The sequence below is a fragment of the Corvus hawaiiensis genome, chromosome 8 (assembly GCF_020740725.1).
Source record: "Corvus hawaiiensis isolate bCorHaw1 chromosome 8, bCorHaw1.pri.cur, whole genome shotgun sequence".
Lineage (NCBI taxonomy): Eukaryota > Metazoa > Chordata > Aves > Passeriformes > Corvidae > Corvus > Corvus hawaiiensis.
Window position 1 is genome coordinate 38,098,838 of NC_063220.1, and position 18,957 is coordinate 38,117,794.

The 18,957-nt window shown below is 50.0% G+C and overlaps 1 protein-coding gene and 1 long non-coding RNA gene across 2 annotated transcripts in view; both read left to right on the forward strand.

Annotated features, from left to right (window-relative positions):
• Positions 1–553: 553 nt before the first annotated feature.
• On the forward strand, positions 554–4,967 carry LOC125329211. The gene is made up of 3 exons (XR_007205086.1): positions 554–1,034; positions 3,451–3,568; positions 4,666–4,967. It is a non-coding gene; the product is annotated as an uncharacterized LOC125329211 (long non-coding RNA).
• A 457-nt stretch (positions 4,968–5,424) lies between these two features.
• LOC125329781 (hydrocephalus-inducing protein homolog) overlaps positions 5,425–18,957 on the forward strand; it is a 71,526-nt gene continuing 57,993 nt past the window's right edge. The window contains exons 1-6 of the mRNA XM_048312146.1: positions 5,425–5,442; positions 6,793–6,921; positions 8,708–8,842; positions 10,288–10,487; positions 13,633–13,757; positions 15,053–15,254. Coding sequence (XP_048168103.1) covers positions 5,425–5,442; positions 6,793–6,921; positions 8,708–8,842; positions 10,288–10,487; positions 13,633–13,757; positions 15,053–15,254 — 809 coding nt within the window. The remainder of the gene's footprint in view (positions 5,443–6,792; positions 6,922–8,707; positions 8,843–10,287; positions 10,488–13,632; positions 13,758–15,052; positions 15,255–18,957) is intronic.

Here is an 18,957-nt window from a genome sequence, read left to right on the forward strand (position 1 = left end):
AAAATACAGGATGTGATAATGTCAGTCTTCGGGAGCACTAACTCCTGGCTGCTGACCAGGTGATAAACCATTACCTCAGGAAATTACTTCTGCTACTCGTGTGTCCCTAAGAAGAACGAGAAGCTGAATGTTACTGCCCAGGACCCGCACCTCGCTGTCCCACTCGTACTGTGCGCTGAGCACAAACTATAGCGACCTTGGGTTTTTCCCGTTGTGAAGGAGCAGCACGGAGCTGGGTGCGAGGGTCCGGCGACGTCGAGCGCTGCCGCCGTGCCCGTCACGCTCCGGGCCCCGGAGCAGATTCCTCCCGCTCCGCCCGGGGACCGAGAGCGTACCAAGGCTGGAACAGGCGGGGACCGAGCGGGAACCGAGGCGGGACCGCGGCGAGACCGAGGGGGTGACCAAGGCCCGCCCAGCGCCACCGCCCGGGGAGCGGCCCCCGCCCGGCTCCCGGCCCGGCCCAGCCCGGCCCCCGGTCTGCCCCCGGTCTGCCCCCCCCCCGATCCGCCCCGGCCCCTCCCGGCCCCCCCGACAATCGAACGCCGTGAGTTGCCTGGAGACGGCGAACGCGGCCTTGGCGATTGTTGCGCCCGTGTCGCCTCAGCCGCCCGGCGAACGCGGCCTTGGCGATTGTTGCGCCCGTGTCGCCTCAGCCGCCCGGCGAACGCGGCCTTGGCGATTGTTGCGCCCGTGTCGCCTCAGCCGCCCGGCGAACGCGGCCTTGGCGATTGTTGCGCCCGTGTCGCCTCAGCCGCCCGGCGAACGCGGCCTTGGCGATTGTTGCGCCCGTGTCGCCTCAGCCGCCCGGCGAACGCGGCCTTGGCGATTGTTGCGCCCGTGTCGCCTCAGCCGCCCGGCGAACGCGGCCTTGGCGATTGTTGCGCCGGTGTCGCCTCAGCCGCCCGGCGAACGCGCTCCTGACAGGCTGCTCGCAGCCTGAGCTAGCGCATGCGGGCGGCTACGCTGGGCGATTCGCCAAGTGAATGTTCGCAGAGAATTGGTCTCTGAGAGCGAGTCTTGAATTTCGTTTGAAGGTAAAGATTGACTAAGGTTGTACTATTTGGTTTTGTCACATCTGTGCTCTGAAAGAGAACGCCAAAGAGAAATACAGGATGTGATAATGTCAGTCTTCTGGGGCAGCAGTTCAGTGGCATGTACAGCTGAGTGGGTGAGCTACTACTGTGGTCTACTGATTGTGCTTTTTTTTCACTGAAGCAATACAACATTTCCTAGAGATACCAGTTGATGCATTTTTCCCCTATAGTGATTACATAAAAATGCTTAAAGGTGAATGAGTTCAAGTTTCAGTGGATTGTTATGATCTAGTTATTAAAATTATTAGGGAGATACCTCTGAATTAAGGTGCAAACGAGACCATATGCCAAAGTCAATATGGATTTTATGTAATAGTAAATGTGAGGAAGAGAGACAGAGAAGGAAATAGAGAAGGGGGGGAGGAGGTGATAGAGACAGATTAAGTAGAAAATATCACCATCCCATGGATCCCACTGATGTCCCATTAATACTCTTCTGGTCTTCACTGTGGTGAGGTCCTGCAAAACATAGAGTCCAATGGATTAATGCCGGTTTGGGCCAGGTGAGAATGGCCAGGTACCTCCTCGGGGCAGGGCAAGTTTGACACTGTCTCTTGCAACACTCTGGGATCTGTTGTGTTACTTTGCATTCCATGCAGTTGTCTGGTGCAAGGCTTCAGGAATGAGTGTAGGAGCACTTTGGAGTCTTTGGTGGGTTATGACACCCCCTCTGCTGCCCCTCATGGGAATGCCCCATGGATGTGGCCTTCTGGGGCTGGGGGGTTTTACAGCTGAGCCAGTTTGTGTGAGGGAGGATGGGTGTCCACTGCCTCTTACCAGAGGTCACGCCACACACCCAAAATTTCCTCCTTCCCCCTCTGTTGATGGGAGGTTTGTGTGCAAACCTGGCCTCAGCAGATGAGTCTGTGGCTATGGCTTCCCCACCCTGAACCCAGACAGAGCTTATTTTCAGGACAACTGCTGGGTTTCTTGTGGAGACACTTTTCTCTCTCAGCCTTGTTTACTTCTCCCCAGACCTGAGCTAATAGGACAATAGTGTCACCTTTATCTTGTCTCAAGTCCTCTTAGGCGGCTTAACTCACAGTCCCAAGTTCCAGTCAGGAGGCATTTTCAGGGAGGGGTGGGCTTCGGTGGTCGCAGCTTCTTTACACGGTTTTGTCACAGTGGGCAACAAGTCCTTCTAGCAGTATTTAAGCCATTAACTGTTGCAGTGCAGGTGGCAGTCGCCACTGCAGCAGAGCATCCACAGGAATAGTGAACAGGCCTCCAGAACACAAGAGGTCTGATTCTCACCCTGTGGTTACGGCGAGTTCCCATCTTCCTAGTGGTTCTTAGTTTACATGTTTTAAGTTTATTGGTTCAGGAGTTCTCCACCCAATTTTATGTATAAGTCCACGTTTATGTATTTCCACTAGTTGCTTATGTATTAGTTCTGGAAAGTTCTCCCTTCTTCGATGCCGCATTGGTCTACTCATGTAATTTCCCTCCTAAGTTATCCCCATTGGTTATTCCCCTGTTATCCAGTCCTCCTCCTCAGCTGATCCCCATTGGTTGTTTCCTTTTGTTCCACTCCCATATAAAATGCTGTGCTTTCCCCTTTTTCCTGGTCTTTGTCCCAGGATTTTCCACCAGCAATAAACCTGCTGGAACCTACACAGAGACTCCTCTCTCATCCTTCGCCTCTGCCTATGCTTTTACACCACCTTTGTTTGGGGCTAGCTCCTTGCGAATGAGCCAGCTTTCCCTGTTTACTGCAGCTGACAGCTTTCCCTGTTTACTGCAACTGACAGCTTTCCCTGCAGGCTGCAGCTGACAGCTTTCCCTGTTTACTGCAGCTGACAGCTTTCCCTGCAGGCTGCAGCTGACAGCTTTCCCTGTTTACTGCAGCTGACAGCTTTCCCTGCAGGCAGCAGCCAACCCCTGCTGGCAGTGCAAGAAGCCAAGGGCATCTGCAGCTGGACGCTGTGCTGCCTTGGGCCGCCCCAAAGGTGTCAATTGACCATAACATTCCAGTCCCTCACAAGTCCTGTGAGGAGCAGCTGAGGGAGCTGGGGTTGTTTAGCCTAAAGAAAAGGAGGTTGTTACAGTTCATATACCACAATCTGTGGGCTGTCCACTCTAGCTATTTTTACATAATATTTAAGCTACAGCTTTGTCTATTCTAACTATTATTAATGTTCAGATTTTTAGCTCCAGCTTTCAGTATGATCCATCTTTGAATTGCACAACATAGCCATAGAGTTCAAACAAAGTCCAACTAGAGGCCTAACAATACTAGCTACTTATGCCAAACAAGCACTTAGCTACTTTAAAATAATACAAAATTTTTAGTAGCCCTTGAGTCTGCCATGAATTGGGTTCTAGATTTTCAGTCTTCCATTGTTGCTCCTTCCAGCTTTTTTGAGGCACAGTCGCTGATATTCACGACATTGTCCAAAATGGCTTCTGAATTCCTGAAAAAGACATCAGCACCCGGACGTCTTTTGTCCAGGGTAAAAATGAAGACTCAAAGTGTAAGTACCCACTGGGGCTGTGTTAAGGCTGGAAACCGCCCTCGTGTCCCTCCTCTCCCTGCCCCTCATGTTGTGCAGCAGTGCCGTGAAGCTGCAGGCCCCCTCCCCGCCTCTTTGTGCCGTGCTCCTGTTGGTGGGGGCCGTCGTGGTGCAGGAGGGAACACCGTGTGTTGCTTCAGGGACAGTCCAGCGTCCTGCCTGGCTGTGCCACCGGAGCCGAGTTAAACCAATGGAAAGCCGAAGCTGTGAGGGTGTGCTTCTTTGCCTCCCCTTTGCCACAGTAATTCCTTCTGTCAGGTTGGACACTCACCTGTGCTGCTCTCACCAACCTGCCCTTGGGCACCTGGCATGGGGCGGGGGGGGGAGTTCCAACTCTGCCTGGAGCTTCGAGAGACACGGCTGGTCCTGGCTAGAACAGGTCCCAAAGCAGCTGTTCTCTCTCGTGTCCTGTGTGGGGCACAGATCCAGCCCAGCAGTGGAGTCAGGGCAATTCCTCCTTCCCATCCACAAAGGCCCCTTTGCTGTCTGGAGCTCACTTGACTGGAGATGCCCTGGTGCTGGGGCTCTGTCAAGGACATCTCTGTGTTTTCTTCTGTGGAGGGCTCTGCGAGGCCAGACAGAGAAAGCGAGTGCTAATTAAAAAGGGAGCACTGCAACTTGGACCCGTTGCTGTGCTTCAGGCTTGGCACAGTGCTGCTTTCCTGCCTCCCTCGGACTCAGCCAGCAGTGACATCTCCACGCTGTGGCTTGGGAGTGTTGCGCAGGGATGGAGTTCGGGGAGTTCTGATAACTCCTCCCCACTCTCTGCAAAGCTCACCAGCCCAATGCAGTGACACTAAAGAGGAAACAAATGCCCAAAGAGCAGAAATCCCCAAGCATGTCACATCAAATCCCAGAGAAGCTAATGGGACGGAGCCATGTGGTTGGAGTATGTGCATTCCACTCTGTATTATTAATTTACTGATGTTAAGTATTTCAGCAGGTAACTTCCAGGGCTTCCAGAACTGTCCTGGAGGCTGTGATCACAAATTACTCACCAGTGCCAGTTGTGCAAGAAGGCCATCTCTGAGGCTTTTTTTTTTTTTTTTGTCTTTCAGCTGCTTCCCCCTCTGTTCCAGAGGGAGAAGTCTCTCAACAAGGAGGCCAGCACTGGGGAGTGTAGTCTGCCCAGAATTGGCCCATTTCTAGACAAGAGTGAGACTAGACCAAAGGTAGCCTTTTCCTGCTCTTTTCCTTGCTGTTTGATGCGAGGTTTGTAGAGGGTGTGTGCTTGTGACAGACTTGCTTCCAGCAAAATACCTCAGTGTCCAGGTCCTGTTGTCATTGCAAACTGCTGGTAATGGTGGAGTTGAAGTCCTGATCTGCACTAAGCCAACACAAATAACCTCTGCTGAAGCTGCTGGGGTCTGCTGAAGTGTAGCTGCCATTGCTTAATCAGTGGGGGGAAGGCTGGGGACACAAAGGCACAAAATGGCCATTTTCCATTCTCCTGCTGAAATAGGCACCTCTTGCTTTGGTGTGGTCACCATCAAATGCTTGGGATCATAGGATTCCCTACACAGTGGCAGCATGGGCCTTTGAAGGCCGAGGGCCTGCAGTAATTACTTCTGATTTAATGAAACTAATTGCATTAATGCTTTGGGTTGGAACAATGTGTTGGGACCCTGATGGAGTGTTAGATTTCTCAGGCTGCCACATGTACAGGGGACTCACCCTGGGCAGAGGGGAATGGGTGTGCTTTATCTGGATCTGTGCCTACTTAGAGGTGTGTTTAAAGCTGCTTTTCTTGCAGGACTGGCTCAGTATAAAGCACAGTCCAAACTGGTAGGTGACCGAGGTGGGCTGTTGAGCAGGAAATGGGCATCAAGAGACATGTAACAGACTGGTTAAGGATTGCCCTGGAGAGAGGGGTTGGGAACACCTGAGAGAAGGCCACAACTAAGGGCCAGTGTGCTGCAGCCACTCCCTTCAGCAGACTGTGTCTCCTGTGAAGACACGGGAGACCTGCTTGTGTCTCTGGAGCGACAGCAGTGTGGCTGGAGAAGGCAGACAAAGCAGGGAAGAGTTTTCTCAAAGCAGTGTCTCTGCTCCAGAAGCATTTGCTGTTGTTGTGTCATTCCAGACGTGCCTCTGCAATGGTATTAAATAAGACAGCAATAACAGATTACTAGAAAGCACCCATTTAAAGCTAATGGAAAAAGGAGATACCAACTCTAGTCTTACCCAAATTGCTGAGAAAATAACTGAACCTTTTCCTCATTCAGCATTCACGTAATTTGCCTTTTTCCTAACTGCTGTGTTACTTTATATTTCCCTTTACCTCTGTTAGAAGCGCTATACTAAAGGGGACAAAGCTGTTGAAGCAAAAGAAAACTGTTTATTAGTAACGATTCAGCTGAGCTGGGTGTGTCTCCCTCCCCCAAGAGACGAACACACACACCCTCCAACAAAATGGCAATCTTTTTATACCCTTTCCCAGATGGGGACTGTCCCTGTCCCCTTTCCCGGTGGATGGGTACTCGGGAGCTTACATTCTCTCCCAACCGCCTACTTTTCTGTCCCTCCCCTCCCATCATACTTCCTTTCGGTCAGGTCTTCAACCCTGCCCCTCTTCCAGCTCACAGCAACACCCAGCAAATTAACTAGGACAAACCCAAACCATGAATAGCAACACATAAAGAACAAAACCAACAACCCTCATTCTTTCACTTAATAACCTTTTGGCTTCAGCAAAATATTACCTCATCCCTCACACCTCCTCTGGTACTGTTCCCTTCTTACTGATGTCTAAGTTCTAGACCAAAAACGGTATTTGCAGTTGTGTGGGCCTCAGTTTCCCTGTCTCAGAGTAAAGGAATCCCAACATTGTTTCCCATGGAGTCTGATGTAAATTCGTGGGTTTCACTTACTCCATGAGTGCTCAGTCATTGCCCCAGAGCTCTGTGACCACATGAGCACAGGGCTGTGCTTAAGGTAAATGCTGCCTGGCATTTTGGAGAAGGAAACCTAAGAAACGTGCCAAAAAACCAGCTTGGCTTGAGCCTGCTCAGTGTGGCCCAGCAGCTCTCAATCAGCTCGGAGCAGAGGTGGAAGAGCCACTGTTTCCCCAGTGTGGCCTGGGCAGATGTACTCACCCAGAGTCTGTACTTCACTGGGGATTAGTGTAAGATTCTTCTTTATGAACCTTCCTCCCAGCAGCTCAACCTCTCCCTCTCTCTCTCTAGCCTCTCCTGTTACAGCCAGTTACCTCGAAACAGAACTTGTTTCAGGTTTCCCCACAAGAGATTGTATTTCAGAATTTCCTCGTTCATCAGGTCTCTGAAATGATACTGTATCTCGTGAATATGGACAAGGTAAGTGCTGGGACGTGGAGATTTAACACTGTGCTGGAAGAGGAGAGTGGTGTAATTCCCATAGTGTACAGCAGAGCAAGTTACCTGCTGCAGCACATCCAGAGGAAAACGTCTCAGCACCTGTGTACTGCAAGATGGTGGAAATCTTCCTGTGCTGGGAATTCTCCCCTGATTTTGGCCATGCGTTGATAGTATCTGTCCCAAGGGAGCTCCCTTCTCTTGAAAGCCCTGGATTGATGGGAACATTGCGGGCTCTGCAGTTCTTACCTGCTCTCGTGCTTTGCCTTGAGCCTACACCACATCCTGTGTCTCCTTGGTTCATCTTGGTTCCTGGTATGAATCTCTGCCTCTCTCAGCCTGCTTAGCTCCCTTTGTGCAACTTGCAGTCAAAGCTCAGGGGCTGAGTCTTCTCCACTTTATGCTGGAATCACTTATTATTAATGGCACTGGCACTGCAGGAAATGTGTTCTGAAACAGCCCTGGAATCAGACTGATGTAGCAGAAGCAGCGGGAGGCCTTTAGGTGCCTCTTCAGGCTCCTGCTAAGCCTAATTCAGCTCTGCTCAGGTTTTCCAAAAGCAACATGATGCTCTGCTTTCCCTTTGGAGAACCACAGCACATCCAAAGCCATGTGCTCCTGGAGGTTTTCACTTCTTCACTTGAAGACATTGTGATTGTTTTGCAGTTTCCCAAGAGAGTTGAGAGGGAAAAAGTTGAAAAATGTCAGCAGTTGTGTTCCAGTGTAAAGAGGAAAAATGAGACCATTTGAATTTCAGTCAGGGAAACATTTTCTCAAATGAGGCTTGTGCCAAGAGTGGGCTGGTGGGAAGAGACAGGAGGGAGTCAAAATCATCTGGTTTAGACTTTCTGAGACGCATTTTGGTGCTGGGGGGTTGATATCTGTGTGCTAGAAAATGCATATTTGCTGTGTCTGCGTACCCCAGAGGGCAGAACCTGGCTGCAGGGTGCCCGCAGGGACTGCTGGCTGCAGGCAGGAATGCCCAGCAGCCCAGCTTGCCTGCACAGGCAGCAAGAGCCCCTGGAGAGCCAAGATCGGCTTTTAATACTGGAACCACGCTGTCAGTCAGTGCTGGTCATGTTTCTCCAGGCAGAAAATGCCTTTGAAGCCCATAGTCGATAGGCACAGCCTGGCTGTGTTTCTGTCACTTTTGGCAAGTTGATTGCTCTCATAGTTTTATGATTTTTCCTTGCTGCTTTACAGGCCATTGAAATTCTCTTTGCCATCTCTTTGTTTCAGGGATTGTCTTGCTGTGTTCCTTCTTTTGCTTTTCAGGTTTGGTTTTATTCTCAGTAAGGCCAGTGGTTGGTCTCCTCTCTCTCTTGCTGGTCTGCCTGCATATCCCCACAACTGCCCCACCCAAACCCGATCTGCTAGGAGGGAATTTCTTCCTTCCCCCAGGATAATATGCTGTTTTGCCTTCAAGTAGCACATTCCTCCTCTGGAACACGACTGCATGGCTGTGTGCAGGCAGAAGCCAGCAGGTTTTTTGGCCTTGTTGAATATGCAGGTGACTTGGTTCATCTCCAGCCTGCTGGTGCTGACCTGCTCAGCCCTTCCTTCCCACCAGCCATTGCCCTACTGCCCCTGGCTGAAATGCTGGACCCAGACAGAAGGAATTCAGTTCAGCCTTGTGAATTACCTGTACCTCCACAGCTGAAAGTGCTTTGGAAAAGGGGTCAGGGAAGGATGTCACCAGGTCACAGACAGGTCTCCTCTTGTCCGTTTCCACAAGTGGCAAAATCATCATTTTGTGTCTTTCCTGCAGTCTCCTCGGTTGGTGAGGGTCACCATGGAGAACTCACCTCATTTCCGGCTGGTGGGCTCCAATGATGCGTACCACAGAGTGCCGGCAGGCGCGTATCACACCGTGCGCATCCACTTCACCCCTGACAAGGACAAGGTGAGACTGGAGGAGCGTTATCTCCAAAGCCATTGCTTCCATTGCACTCTGGGTACAGCCCGTTCCACGCTGTGAGCGTGGCTTCAGGCCCTGGGCGGGCAGCCTGCAGCCAGTCACACCTTGGCACGTGCTGTCAGGCACTGCACGCAGGCCTGGCAGGCTCTGCTTCCCCTCCCTGCACATTGCTGAGCGTTCCCAAGGGCAGATGCACAGGCAACAGTATGAAAATGACAGAGGAGTGTTGATACATGTTCAGCCATCGCTAGGCACATCTCTAGGAAGGGGTTTAATTATTGTGGAGAATACCAGAGGAACAAAGAGGTCAGAGAGCTTTCCTCCTTCCCAACTGGCAACAGTTCCCTGCCTCCCCCTGGACTGGAGCACAGACAGTGCTTTTTCACATCCTCTGTTCTCCAGCCTTGCAGCTGGGCTGTCCCAGATGCACGATACTGACCATGATAGAACCGCAAGGCCAGGGCAGAGGATGTGCCGTGCCTGTGGCAGGGAGCCAGCCTGGCACAGGCACACTGATCTCTAGGTGCCCTTAGTCAGCAGGAGGTTGGTGAGCTGCAGGTGACTTAGACACCTGCCTGAAAGAGCTCGTGTAGGGCAGGTACAACCTGCAGGCAGACAGACCTGTGACCCCAGAGCCTGTGGCAGTGACACTGCTGCGGCTCTGTCTTCATGCCTGTCACTGTGGTTGCTCTGTCAACTAGCACCCGTTCTGTGCCAGACGTGCTTTTTCCTTGGAGGTTTGAACAGCAGTGCTGAGGCCCTGGCAAGTCTGATCTCAGTGCTGTGATGTGAAGGGTTAGTGCTGTGATCTGGGGCTCGTTCATACAGAAGGGTTTAGGACATGGCATGGAAGGGAGGAAGCCTTGCAGGGAAACAAAGAGAGGCTCTTTCCAACAGCATCCTGCTACCTCTTAGCACTGTTCTTCTCCTGACTTGGCTGGACAGGCAAAGTTAGAGGGAAGCTCTGAGCCAACTGATGTTTCTACGCCAGGCCAGAGGTGCAGGATCTCTTTGGGTGCAGCTGTTTTCTCATCTTCCTTTTGCTGCTTAGAGTCAGTTTAACACTTTGCCCCATTCTCAAACAGCAGGAATATAGAAACCTAAAGAGGAATGTCCTGTGTTCCCTAGCTCCATGTTGCTTAGAAGAGACTTAGGAATTATTTAACATCATTAAAATTTAGAGTAAAAATTATGGTGGCCTAGGGCAGTTCTCTGTACGATCCAAGTGACACAAGAGCTTAATGCCACTGAGATAGGTTTTGCAAAGGGCACTGGTGCCTTTAAAATGGGACATATTAGTAGGACTTAGTGTTGATTTTGGGGGTGCAAGAGGTAAATTGATGCCCTTGAAGGGTTATAGGAAATGGTTTTTCTTCTGCCATGGAGATGGCACTAAATGCCCTGTGCTGAGCCAGTTTCTTTTCCTGCAGGATTATTCCCATGAGCTCTCCTGCACCAGTGGAAAGGAAAGGATAGTTGTGCCAGTTCGGGCCATTGGTGGCCGACCTATCCTGCACTTGCCTGACCAGCTGGACTTCCCAGTCTGTATAGTCAAACGCAGCAGTGAGAAGACTCTGCTGGTTCAAAACACTGGAAACCTGGAAGCTCATTACGAGATGAGCACCAAGAGGTGAGGCAGCTCATCTATTCTTATGCAAAACACCTTTGGGTGAAAACAGAGTTGGGAAAGAGTAACAAAAGGAAGCAGAGCATTGGAGCTGCTGCCCTGCAGCCCTGGCTGGAAGTGAGCAGGATGGGTGGCATCTGCTCTTGCTTCCAGTGTTCTTAGCAGGATGCAGCCTTTGAGCTTTCTCTGTCCCAGGTTTCCTGGAGGGTGCTGGAACATGTTAGTAGCTGGCTTGCACCCTCCTGAGCACAAGCAGCTTCTGAAATGGTTACTCAGCATTGTCAGCCAAATAGACAGCAGTAGGTAACCAAATTCTCTGGGAGGACACAGGCAGGTGGCGTTCCAGTGGTCCCCACGTTGGATGCCCAACATGAGCTGTGTTGTGGGCAGCCCGTGCGGTTCCTGTTCCTTAAAGCTGATCTGATTTCCCTTGTCAGCTGAGGGCATCAGTCACCTCTTCTGTTCCATGATGAACCTTTAAAAGCTAGTTTAAAATTTCAAACAGATGATTTAAATCTCTGAATAAGGTCGGGCCCCCTTTCACTGAGATTTCTTTGTAAATACTCTGAAGTTCCTGTGTTTCTGCTCTGTTTTTTAATTTTGTTTTGTGTTAAATGTCTGCCAAAATGTCATGAATTCTTCATTGGGAACTTTCATAAAGGTCCAGCTCCTCTAGTGCCTGTCAGTATAGCTCATGCCCATAGGTATGTGCACAGGTGTGTAGGAAATACGACACATTTAGAGAATATGTGAAAAGCAATTGGGCTGATTTAGAAGATAAAAATATAGAATAACTCTTGCTGGAAGGGACCTCTGGAAATTGTCTGAGCAAACACACTGCTCAAAGCAAGACCAGTGTCTGGGGCTTGCAAGGTGCCCTTGGGAGATCTGGACCTGTCTTTGGATGCCGTACAAGAAAACAAACATCCAAATGGACCTAGTTAAAAAGCAGAAGAAAACAAGCTATTAGAACCCCCTTCATACCTTACCTTTTCTGCCTGTCAGGTGCAGTAGTGATTCATGGAAAGGGTAGATCTAACAGGATGAGAACTATCTTAAGGAACAGCTGACAATGAACAGATAAAAGGCCAAAATGTAGCCTGCCAGCCCCATCTCTTGGCAGTGGTTTTCATTTGGTTATTACAGTGACAGGGATGTCTCCTTCCCAGCTCTTCGTATGTGTGGGCTCAGGGAAGAGCTTAGTGATGTTGGCTGAAATCCAGAGGAGTTAAGTTTAACTGCAGAGCTTGTGTCCTTGGGTCTTGGGGAGCCAAGTCTATATGTGAGAGACGACTGCTACAGCAGTAACAGGAGTCTGGTGGGTACAGGCCGGGTTGGGATGTAGGAGATGCAGGGGCTGATTTGCACTCCGTATTTCAGTCCTGACAGCTGAGTTCTGAGCTTGGCTGGATCCTCTTCTCCTGATAATTTGGAAATAAGAAGATACCTTCTTTCTCAGGCAGCCCCTGAAGTCACCCCCAGGAGTGTTATTCCCATCCTGCTATCTGAGGGCAGGACTATGTAGACATGGGACAGGAGTGGGAAAGGGATGGGATGGAAGGCAGTGCTGAAGTGTGGCCAGAGATTCCCTTAACTTGCAGCTTCTCTGTTCTGGTGCAATTTCTGGCAAAAGAATAAGAAAAAAAGCCTGTGCCTTGCCCACACCAGGCACTGATCCCCCCTGGCCCCAGCAGAGACCTGCAGCAGTCCTGGCAGCACCCCTGGGGCAGATGCAGAAACACGTACAGTAATCCAGCTCTGGGGCTGGTGGGGCCTTGTCTTTCCTCCCCTCTCTCTAAAGTCTCAGGTCCAGCACATAAACATTTCCGGCCCAAGGCTTCTCCATCAGCCAGTAGTGATGCTCTCACTACTGGTAATGGGAACAGGGCAGGCCCATAATTGCAGCAATACGTCCTTAATGAGCAGAACCTGAAGCGCCTTCATCAGCTGTCACTACTGACATGAGGAAAGTTCAGCAGCTTGCCAGATGTTCTCTTTATTTTTGTGTGGGATGCGTTCATCACCAAACTCCCTAGAACACACTTTTAAGGTGACAGATTGACCACTAGCAAAGCACCAAGGCCAGGAACTTTTGTTTCCTCAGTGAGGCTCTGCAAGAGCACAAAGCCCAGCAGCTGCTGGGCAGAAGCACATTTCACCTGAGCTGTCCCATCAAAGCATGGAGGCTTGTGTCTATCAGGCAAGAGCTGTTCACCTGGTGACCAATCCTAATTGCTCCTCTTAAATCAAAGTGCACCAACACATTTGCATAATTATTTCCAACACATTGCACAGAGTTTGTCTGGGGGGCCAAGCGAACAGTTACCAGCCTGGATGACAACCCAGAGTCCCAGACTGCATTGCTGGTAAATACACAGAAACCTTCTGTTCTGTTTCCTTGATGTGCTCCTGGTAAGGGTGCTTCATTTAGCTGGGACTGGATCCTTCAGATTGTAAATGGCATCCTCCTTTTGGGTCTTGTTTCCATGCCACTGTAGTGCTCTAATGTGCATTTGTTTGCACTTTTCAGAGTTTTGATTGCTCCTTTTCTTAAAACAGCCTTCATTGAAATGCTGATAAAATGTGCCCTTTTTAGGCTAAATCAGGATGTTTTCAAGGTAAAATAAACCAAAGAACCACACTGCAAATTCAACAGTAATTATTCCTTGGTCTTCAAGGAAGAGCTCCTTCTCCCTGTCTGATTCCTAGGCTGTAATCTCACAGGGCAGGTAGTGCCCTAACATTTGTATCTCTTGAGATGAGGTTTATAGGCAGCAGGAAAAGAGAAATTCCTGAGGCAGTCAGTGTCAAGTTGTGCATGCAGATAGTTCTTAACCCTCTCTGTGCTTTTCACAAACCATTCTCTGGTGGGATTGCTGGTGGTCAGACCCTTGAGTCTCATTGCAGATAGCTGGATGCAGAGCATGGGGGAGATGAGGTCATTTTATCCCACAGGATCTTGTGAGGGCTGGATCTCCTCCCACGAGAGTCAGCAGCTGTTTGTGATCCTGTGTGTTCTGTCTGTCTTCTGTTGACTGTGGTTTGTTTGCTCCCTGTTTGCCCAAGTGAGCAGAAGTGACCTGGACTGCAGACGGAATAGAGTCCCCAGATGTCCCCCCGAGTCCTGATCCCTGTCTTTGTGTTGCAGCCCTTTCTCCGTGGTTCCGGCCAGGGGGACTCTGGGCATTGGCGAAACCATGCAGGTGACAGTGAAATATCAGCCGCTGACGACCGGTGACCATGACGTACCCCTGGTAGTGCGCTACGGCACAGGTGAGCGCTGGGCACTGCACGGGGCACGGGACAGTTCTCCACCATCATTCCCCGTTGTCCCAGCCACCTCAATTCCCTCTCCAGATGTGCCTCCCCTGTTCCAGCTTTACCCCAAAGAAAAGTGAGAACTAGCTGGTGTTTAGGGAGTCAATAAAGTGGATACCCTCTAAAAGGGCTAGGATTTTTGGAATCCTGTTTTGCTGGGAGTTGCTGAGTGGAGGAAGGAGAAACCCTGATTCTCCACTACCGTGTGGCTCCACCTGGGTGAAGTTTTATTTTATTCCTGGGCAGTGCTGTGTGTGAGGTCTCCATCAGACTCTCTCCAATGCAATGTATTTCGTGCACACTTCTGTCCTGTATGCTGCTTCTCCATTGTCTTGTCACAGAGGCTTTTTCTATGTTGCCCTCTACACATGTGTGTAATTTCTGTCTCATAACATTTTCAGGCCCTCGAGTTCCTGTTTGATGACAAATCAAGACAAATTTTTCCTCGTTTCCATTCCCCAGGCCACTCATGCTGTTGCAAACTTCTCCCATCTATCTCCCATTTGATTTCCAGACTGAGGAATCCCATTCAGTCTTCATATAGAAGCTGCTCTCTACTTATTAATCTTTCCTTTGTCCCTTTTTTATTTAATTTGAAATGCTCCAGCTTGGTTTTTGAGATGAGAACAATATCAAATATTTCAAGACTGATGTTGCTGTGTGTTTGGACAGAGAGATGATGATGGTTTTCATGGTGTTCAATTTGTAGTTGTTTGTCATGTTGCAGAGCACTGGGTTGTGTTTCCTCGCTTGTGTCCCCTCCTGCTGTGGGCTGTCACTTCACTTGTTCCTCTGGGCCTTCCTTTTCTGCCCACATGCCCCCAGGCATATTTTCTTGTCAGCAACAAGGGGTCAGGAGAGACAGGAGTCTCATGGGATGCCCAGGGGAGACCCTGGGCAAGCCAGGACTGAACAGGGCTCCTCAGCGTCACCTGCAGGACTTTGATGCAGAATTCCCAGTGATCGGCGTGGGTCACCTGAGCACATCTGACAAATCCCACTGTAAATACTGTCACCTTGGGGCCGAATCTCTACAAACACACTCAGAAATAAGGCGTTTAAGGAGGTGCCCAGGACATCCTCACTCTGTACACACAGAGCTGTCAGGATGTGATAAATGTACTGATCCATAGAACTGCTCATTCAGCTAAAAGCTGTGACACTTTCTTCTGTCACCTGTGGTTTGCTCTGTTCCTTGTGCTTCCATCAGCGCCTGAGCTGAGCAAAGACTCCTCTTTGCTTTGTTCCAGATGAAACTATCCAGACAAAGCTTCATGGAGAAGCTATAGATCTCAACATTGGCTTGAGAACATACTCCGTGGAGCTTGAGAAGACTTACATCACCATGTCGTGCCACACAACTGTGTTCATCGAAAACAGGAGTAACACCACAGCCCACTTCCAGTGGAAGACTTATCCTAATGAGGAAGAAGAGAATCAAAGGAGGATGAGGTGGGTTTGAAAGATGCATTTCACTGAAATACGTGGCCCAAGACTAAAACTAACGTATGGCCTTAGGGGTTTGTTGGTGCTTTTGAATGGTTTAGGTCAAGTAAACCATCTCTGAAATTAGGGTGTGTGTCCCTGGGCTTCAGGAGCTCAGCACTTTGCATTCCAGTTCCATTTATACTCCAGCCAAGGATGGCATTTTGGGGAGGAAAGGTTGATCGCAATGACTGGATTTCCTCAAGTTCTAATTGGGCTTTTGCCTCTCTAGTTTTCTTCCTACGTGACCTGGCAACATCCTTAAACATTTCTTGAGTTGCCTGCCCCTCTTTCCAAAGGTCATACACCCTCTTTTTTTCCCTTAGTTCCTTCAAAAGCTCCTTGCCCATCCGGGCTGGTTGTCTTCCCCATCAGCTCGTCTTTCAGCACATTGGGACAGTCTGTTCTGTGCCTTCAAGACTTCTTTCTTGAAGTATGTCCATCCTTCCTGGACCCCTTTGTTTTTAAAGGCTGTTTCCCAAGGTACTCTCTAAATCAGTCTCTTGAACAGGCCGAAGTCTGCCCTCCAGAAGTCCAGAGTGGAAGTTTTGTTGATGCGTCTCCTTGTTTCACCGAATATTGAGAACGCTATTATTTCACAGTCACTGTACCCCAGACGGCCTCTGACCACATCTCCCACCAGCCCTTCTCTGTTTATGAACAGCAGGTCCAGCAGAGCTCCATCCCTTGTAGGATCACTCACCAGCTGTGATAAGAAGCTCTCCTCCATATACTCTAAGAACCTCCTAGATTGCCTCTTCTCCGCTGTGTTAAGTTCCCAGCAGATGTCTGTCAGGTTAAAGTCACCTACAAGAACAAGTGCTGGAGATCTTGGAACATCCTTCAGCTGCTTGTAGAATAACACATCCATCTCTTGGTCCTGGCTGGGTGGTCTATAACAGACCCCCCCGGGATGTCGGCCTTGTGGGGCTTCCCCTGATTCTCACTCACAGACACTCAACTTTATCATCATTAATCTCAAGTTCCATGGTGTTGAGAGCCTCCCTAATATACAGAGCCACCCCTCCACCTCTTCTCCCGCTCCCATCTCTTCTGAAGAGCTTGTAGCCATCCACTGGAGCACTCCAGTCATGCAAGTTGTCCCACCATGTTTCCATGATGGCGACTACATCATAGCTTTTCTGCTCTACCATGACTTCCAGCTCCTCTTGTTTGTTACATGTGTCACTAATGGGTGCATTAGTGTACGTGCACTTCAGCTGGGCTGCTGACTTCACCCCCAACTCTGGCTTACCGCCCTTAGGCTCCTCTCTGGAGAGCGTGGTTTCATCCCCTTTCCCTTCAAATCTAGTTCAAAGCCCTCTCAATCAGACCTGCCAGCTCAGTGGCTCTAGCAGGCCAGGTGCTGTAGAAGTTGCCCCCTGATCAAAAAACCCAAAATTTCACTGATGGTACCAGTCCTTAAACCACTTATTGATAATGTGGGTTTTCCTGTTCCTTTCATCATTCATCCCTGCTCCTGAAAGAACTGAGAACACCACCTGTGCTCCTGCCCCATCAACCAGTTGACTCAGAGCCTTGAAATTCTTTTTAATTACCCTGATGCCTTTCCTGTCAGCCTCATCGCTGCCAGCCTGGACAACCAACAGTGGGTAATAATCAGAGAGCTGATTTAGTTCATTTAGTTATTAGGGAATCTTCTGGTGATATCCAGTACCTGGATGCCAGGGAGGCAGCAGACTTCCCTGTGGAATGGATCCGGTTGACATACAGGGCCCTCCCTTAGAAGGGAGTCACCTACTGCAACTACCCTTCTTTTCTTCTTAACACTTGAGATTGTGATTTGTCTGACAGACAAAGTGCAACTGAAAGACTCTCCAGACAGAATTTTTTCTTTAGTGTCATCTGCCTGACCCTCTGGATCCAGCACCTCGTACCTCTTCTGTCAGGGCACTGTCAGGTGATGGGGGTCAGGATGGAATTTTATTACCTCCCCAGGAGGGACCCATTTCCATTCCCCACTGTCTCCTAGGTCTTCTCCTTCTGCCTGGTGGCAGGAAGGGCAGGGCTCTCTGACTGCTGCTGAGCTTCTCTCAGGGTTGGAAGGGTGTAACTCCACCAGCCTTTTTCCCTTTCCCTCTCCCTAATACTCCCTCAGCCTTTCCACTTCTTCCTTAAGCTCTGCCACCGGACAGAGCAGATCATCCACCTGCTCACACCACACACGGGTGTCTTGTGCGCTGTCCTCTGGCACTAATGGCAGGCTCAGACCCTCCCTGCAGCCAGGGGCCTGCACAGCTGCATCCTTCCTGGGGGTTTTGTTTGGGTTAGTACACTCTTGCTGGCAGCAGCAGCAATGGCTTTTGATCATTTGTAAGCCATTCCTGGGGGGGGGGAAAAAAAGCACAAAGAAGAAAAAAAAAAAAAAAAGGCAAGCACCTCAGAACCAGCCAAAAGACATGAGCCACTGCCAGGAGGGTGGGTGGCTGCACCCTTTCTGTTCAGCCTGCTTGCGTGAATGGCCGCGCAAAAACCGACAAGCTGTGTGCCAAAACCGCCGTGCCAAAACTGCCGTAGCAAGCCCCGGTTTGCTGCGGTCTGGGTCACTCCCACTCCCCAGAGCCATTTTAAATTGCCTGCCAAGGACCAGGCGATCGACCCTCGCCAGCTTGAATGGATGGCAAGAGGGTCCTTCAGTGCCCTGGGCTTCTTGGTTTTCTGCTGTTCTCTATCTACTTACACAGTATCTGACTTCATGCAAGCTCAGTGTGTTAAAAGAAAATCCCCTGACATTCTCTGGCTACTTCCCTGGACTGTTTATTTCCATTTTTTCCCACTTGCCTGCCTCAGCCTGGACCCCAAGTGATCCACTTTCCTCTCAGAAGCAACTAGGTTTCCCCACAGTTAACTTCAGCCTGGTTTTGGTTTTGTGGGTTTTTTCCCAATTACATTAGTTTTCATGCCAGTTTGTGTCCTAGACTTCGACCAGGGCATTTTGTTCTTCCTTACTTCCAGTCTTAGGGATGGTTTTAGCTCCAAGGCTACTGTCATGCTGTCAGAGAAGCTTGTGAGATCTCAGAGCAGAGAGGACATTTTTATGAGAGGAGACAGTGCAGGATCCTCTCCCTCTCAGCACATTCTATGACCATGCACTGGGATGGGACCCAAACAGCCCTGGATCATGAAAAAGTCTCTTCAGGAGTTTGCTGTCTCCCTCCTGCATGACAAAGTCCCTTTCCTTCTCAGGGCCTCTGTTTTCATGCATATAAAACCTTGAATGTCACTGAAGGGATGCAATGTCTGAATTCATCAATTGCCTTTGGAAGTGCTCTGGGATGCTCTCATGGAAGGCAGAGTAGGGAACAGGGCAGGTCCAAAATGAAGGAAACAAAGAGTGATGCTGGTGACCTGTAGCTGCAACCCAGCTTCGCCTCCTCTTCCCAGGGAAGTCCTGCAATGGATGCTGCTTGGTCTTGATCTGCCTCCCCTGAGGAGCTCAGTGGTAGGAAAAGCCACTTGGGGTGGCTGGTGGATTCCCCTCAGCTGTGGCAGAGGTTTTGAGCCAGGAGGTTCTCTTGAGGGCTGCTGGCTTTTGAAACCTCTCCTGAGCTTGTAAGTGCGGAGTAAAACTGCGTGCTATGCCAGTGAACAACAAGTGATCCTCTGATCCATTTGGGACCCCGTGGGTCAGGGTCAGCCCCTTGCTGAG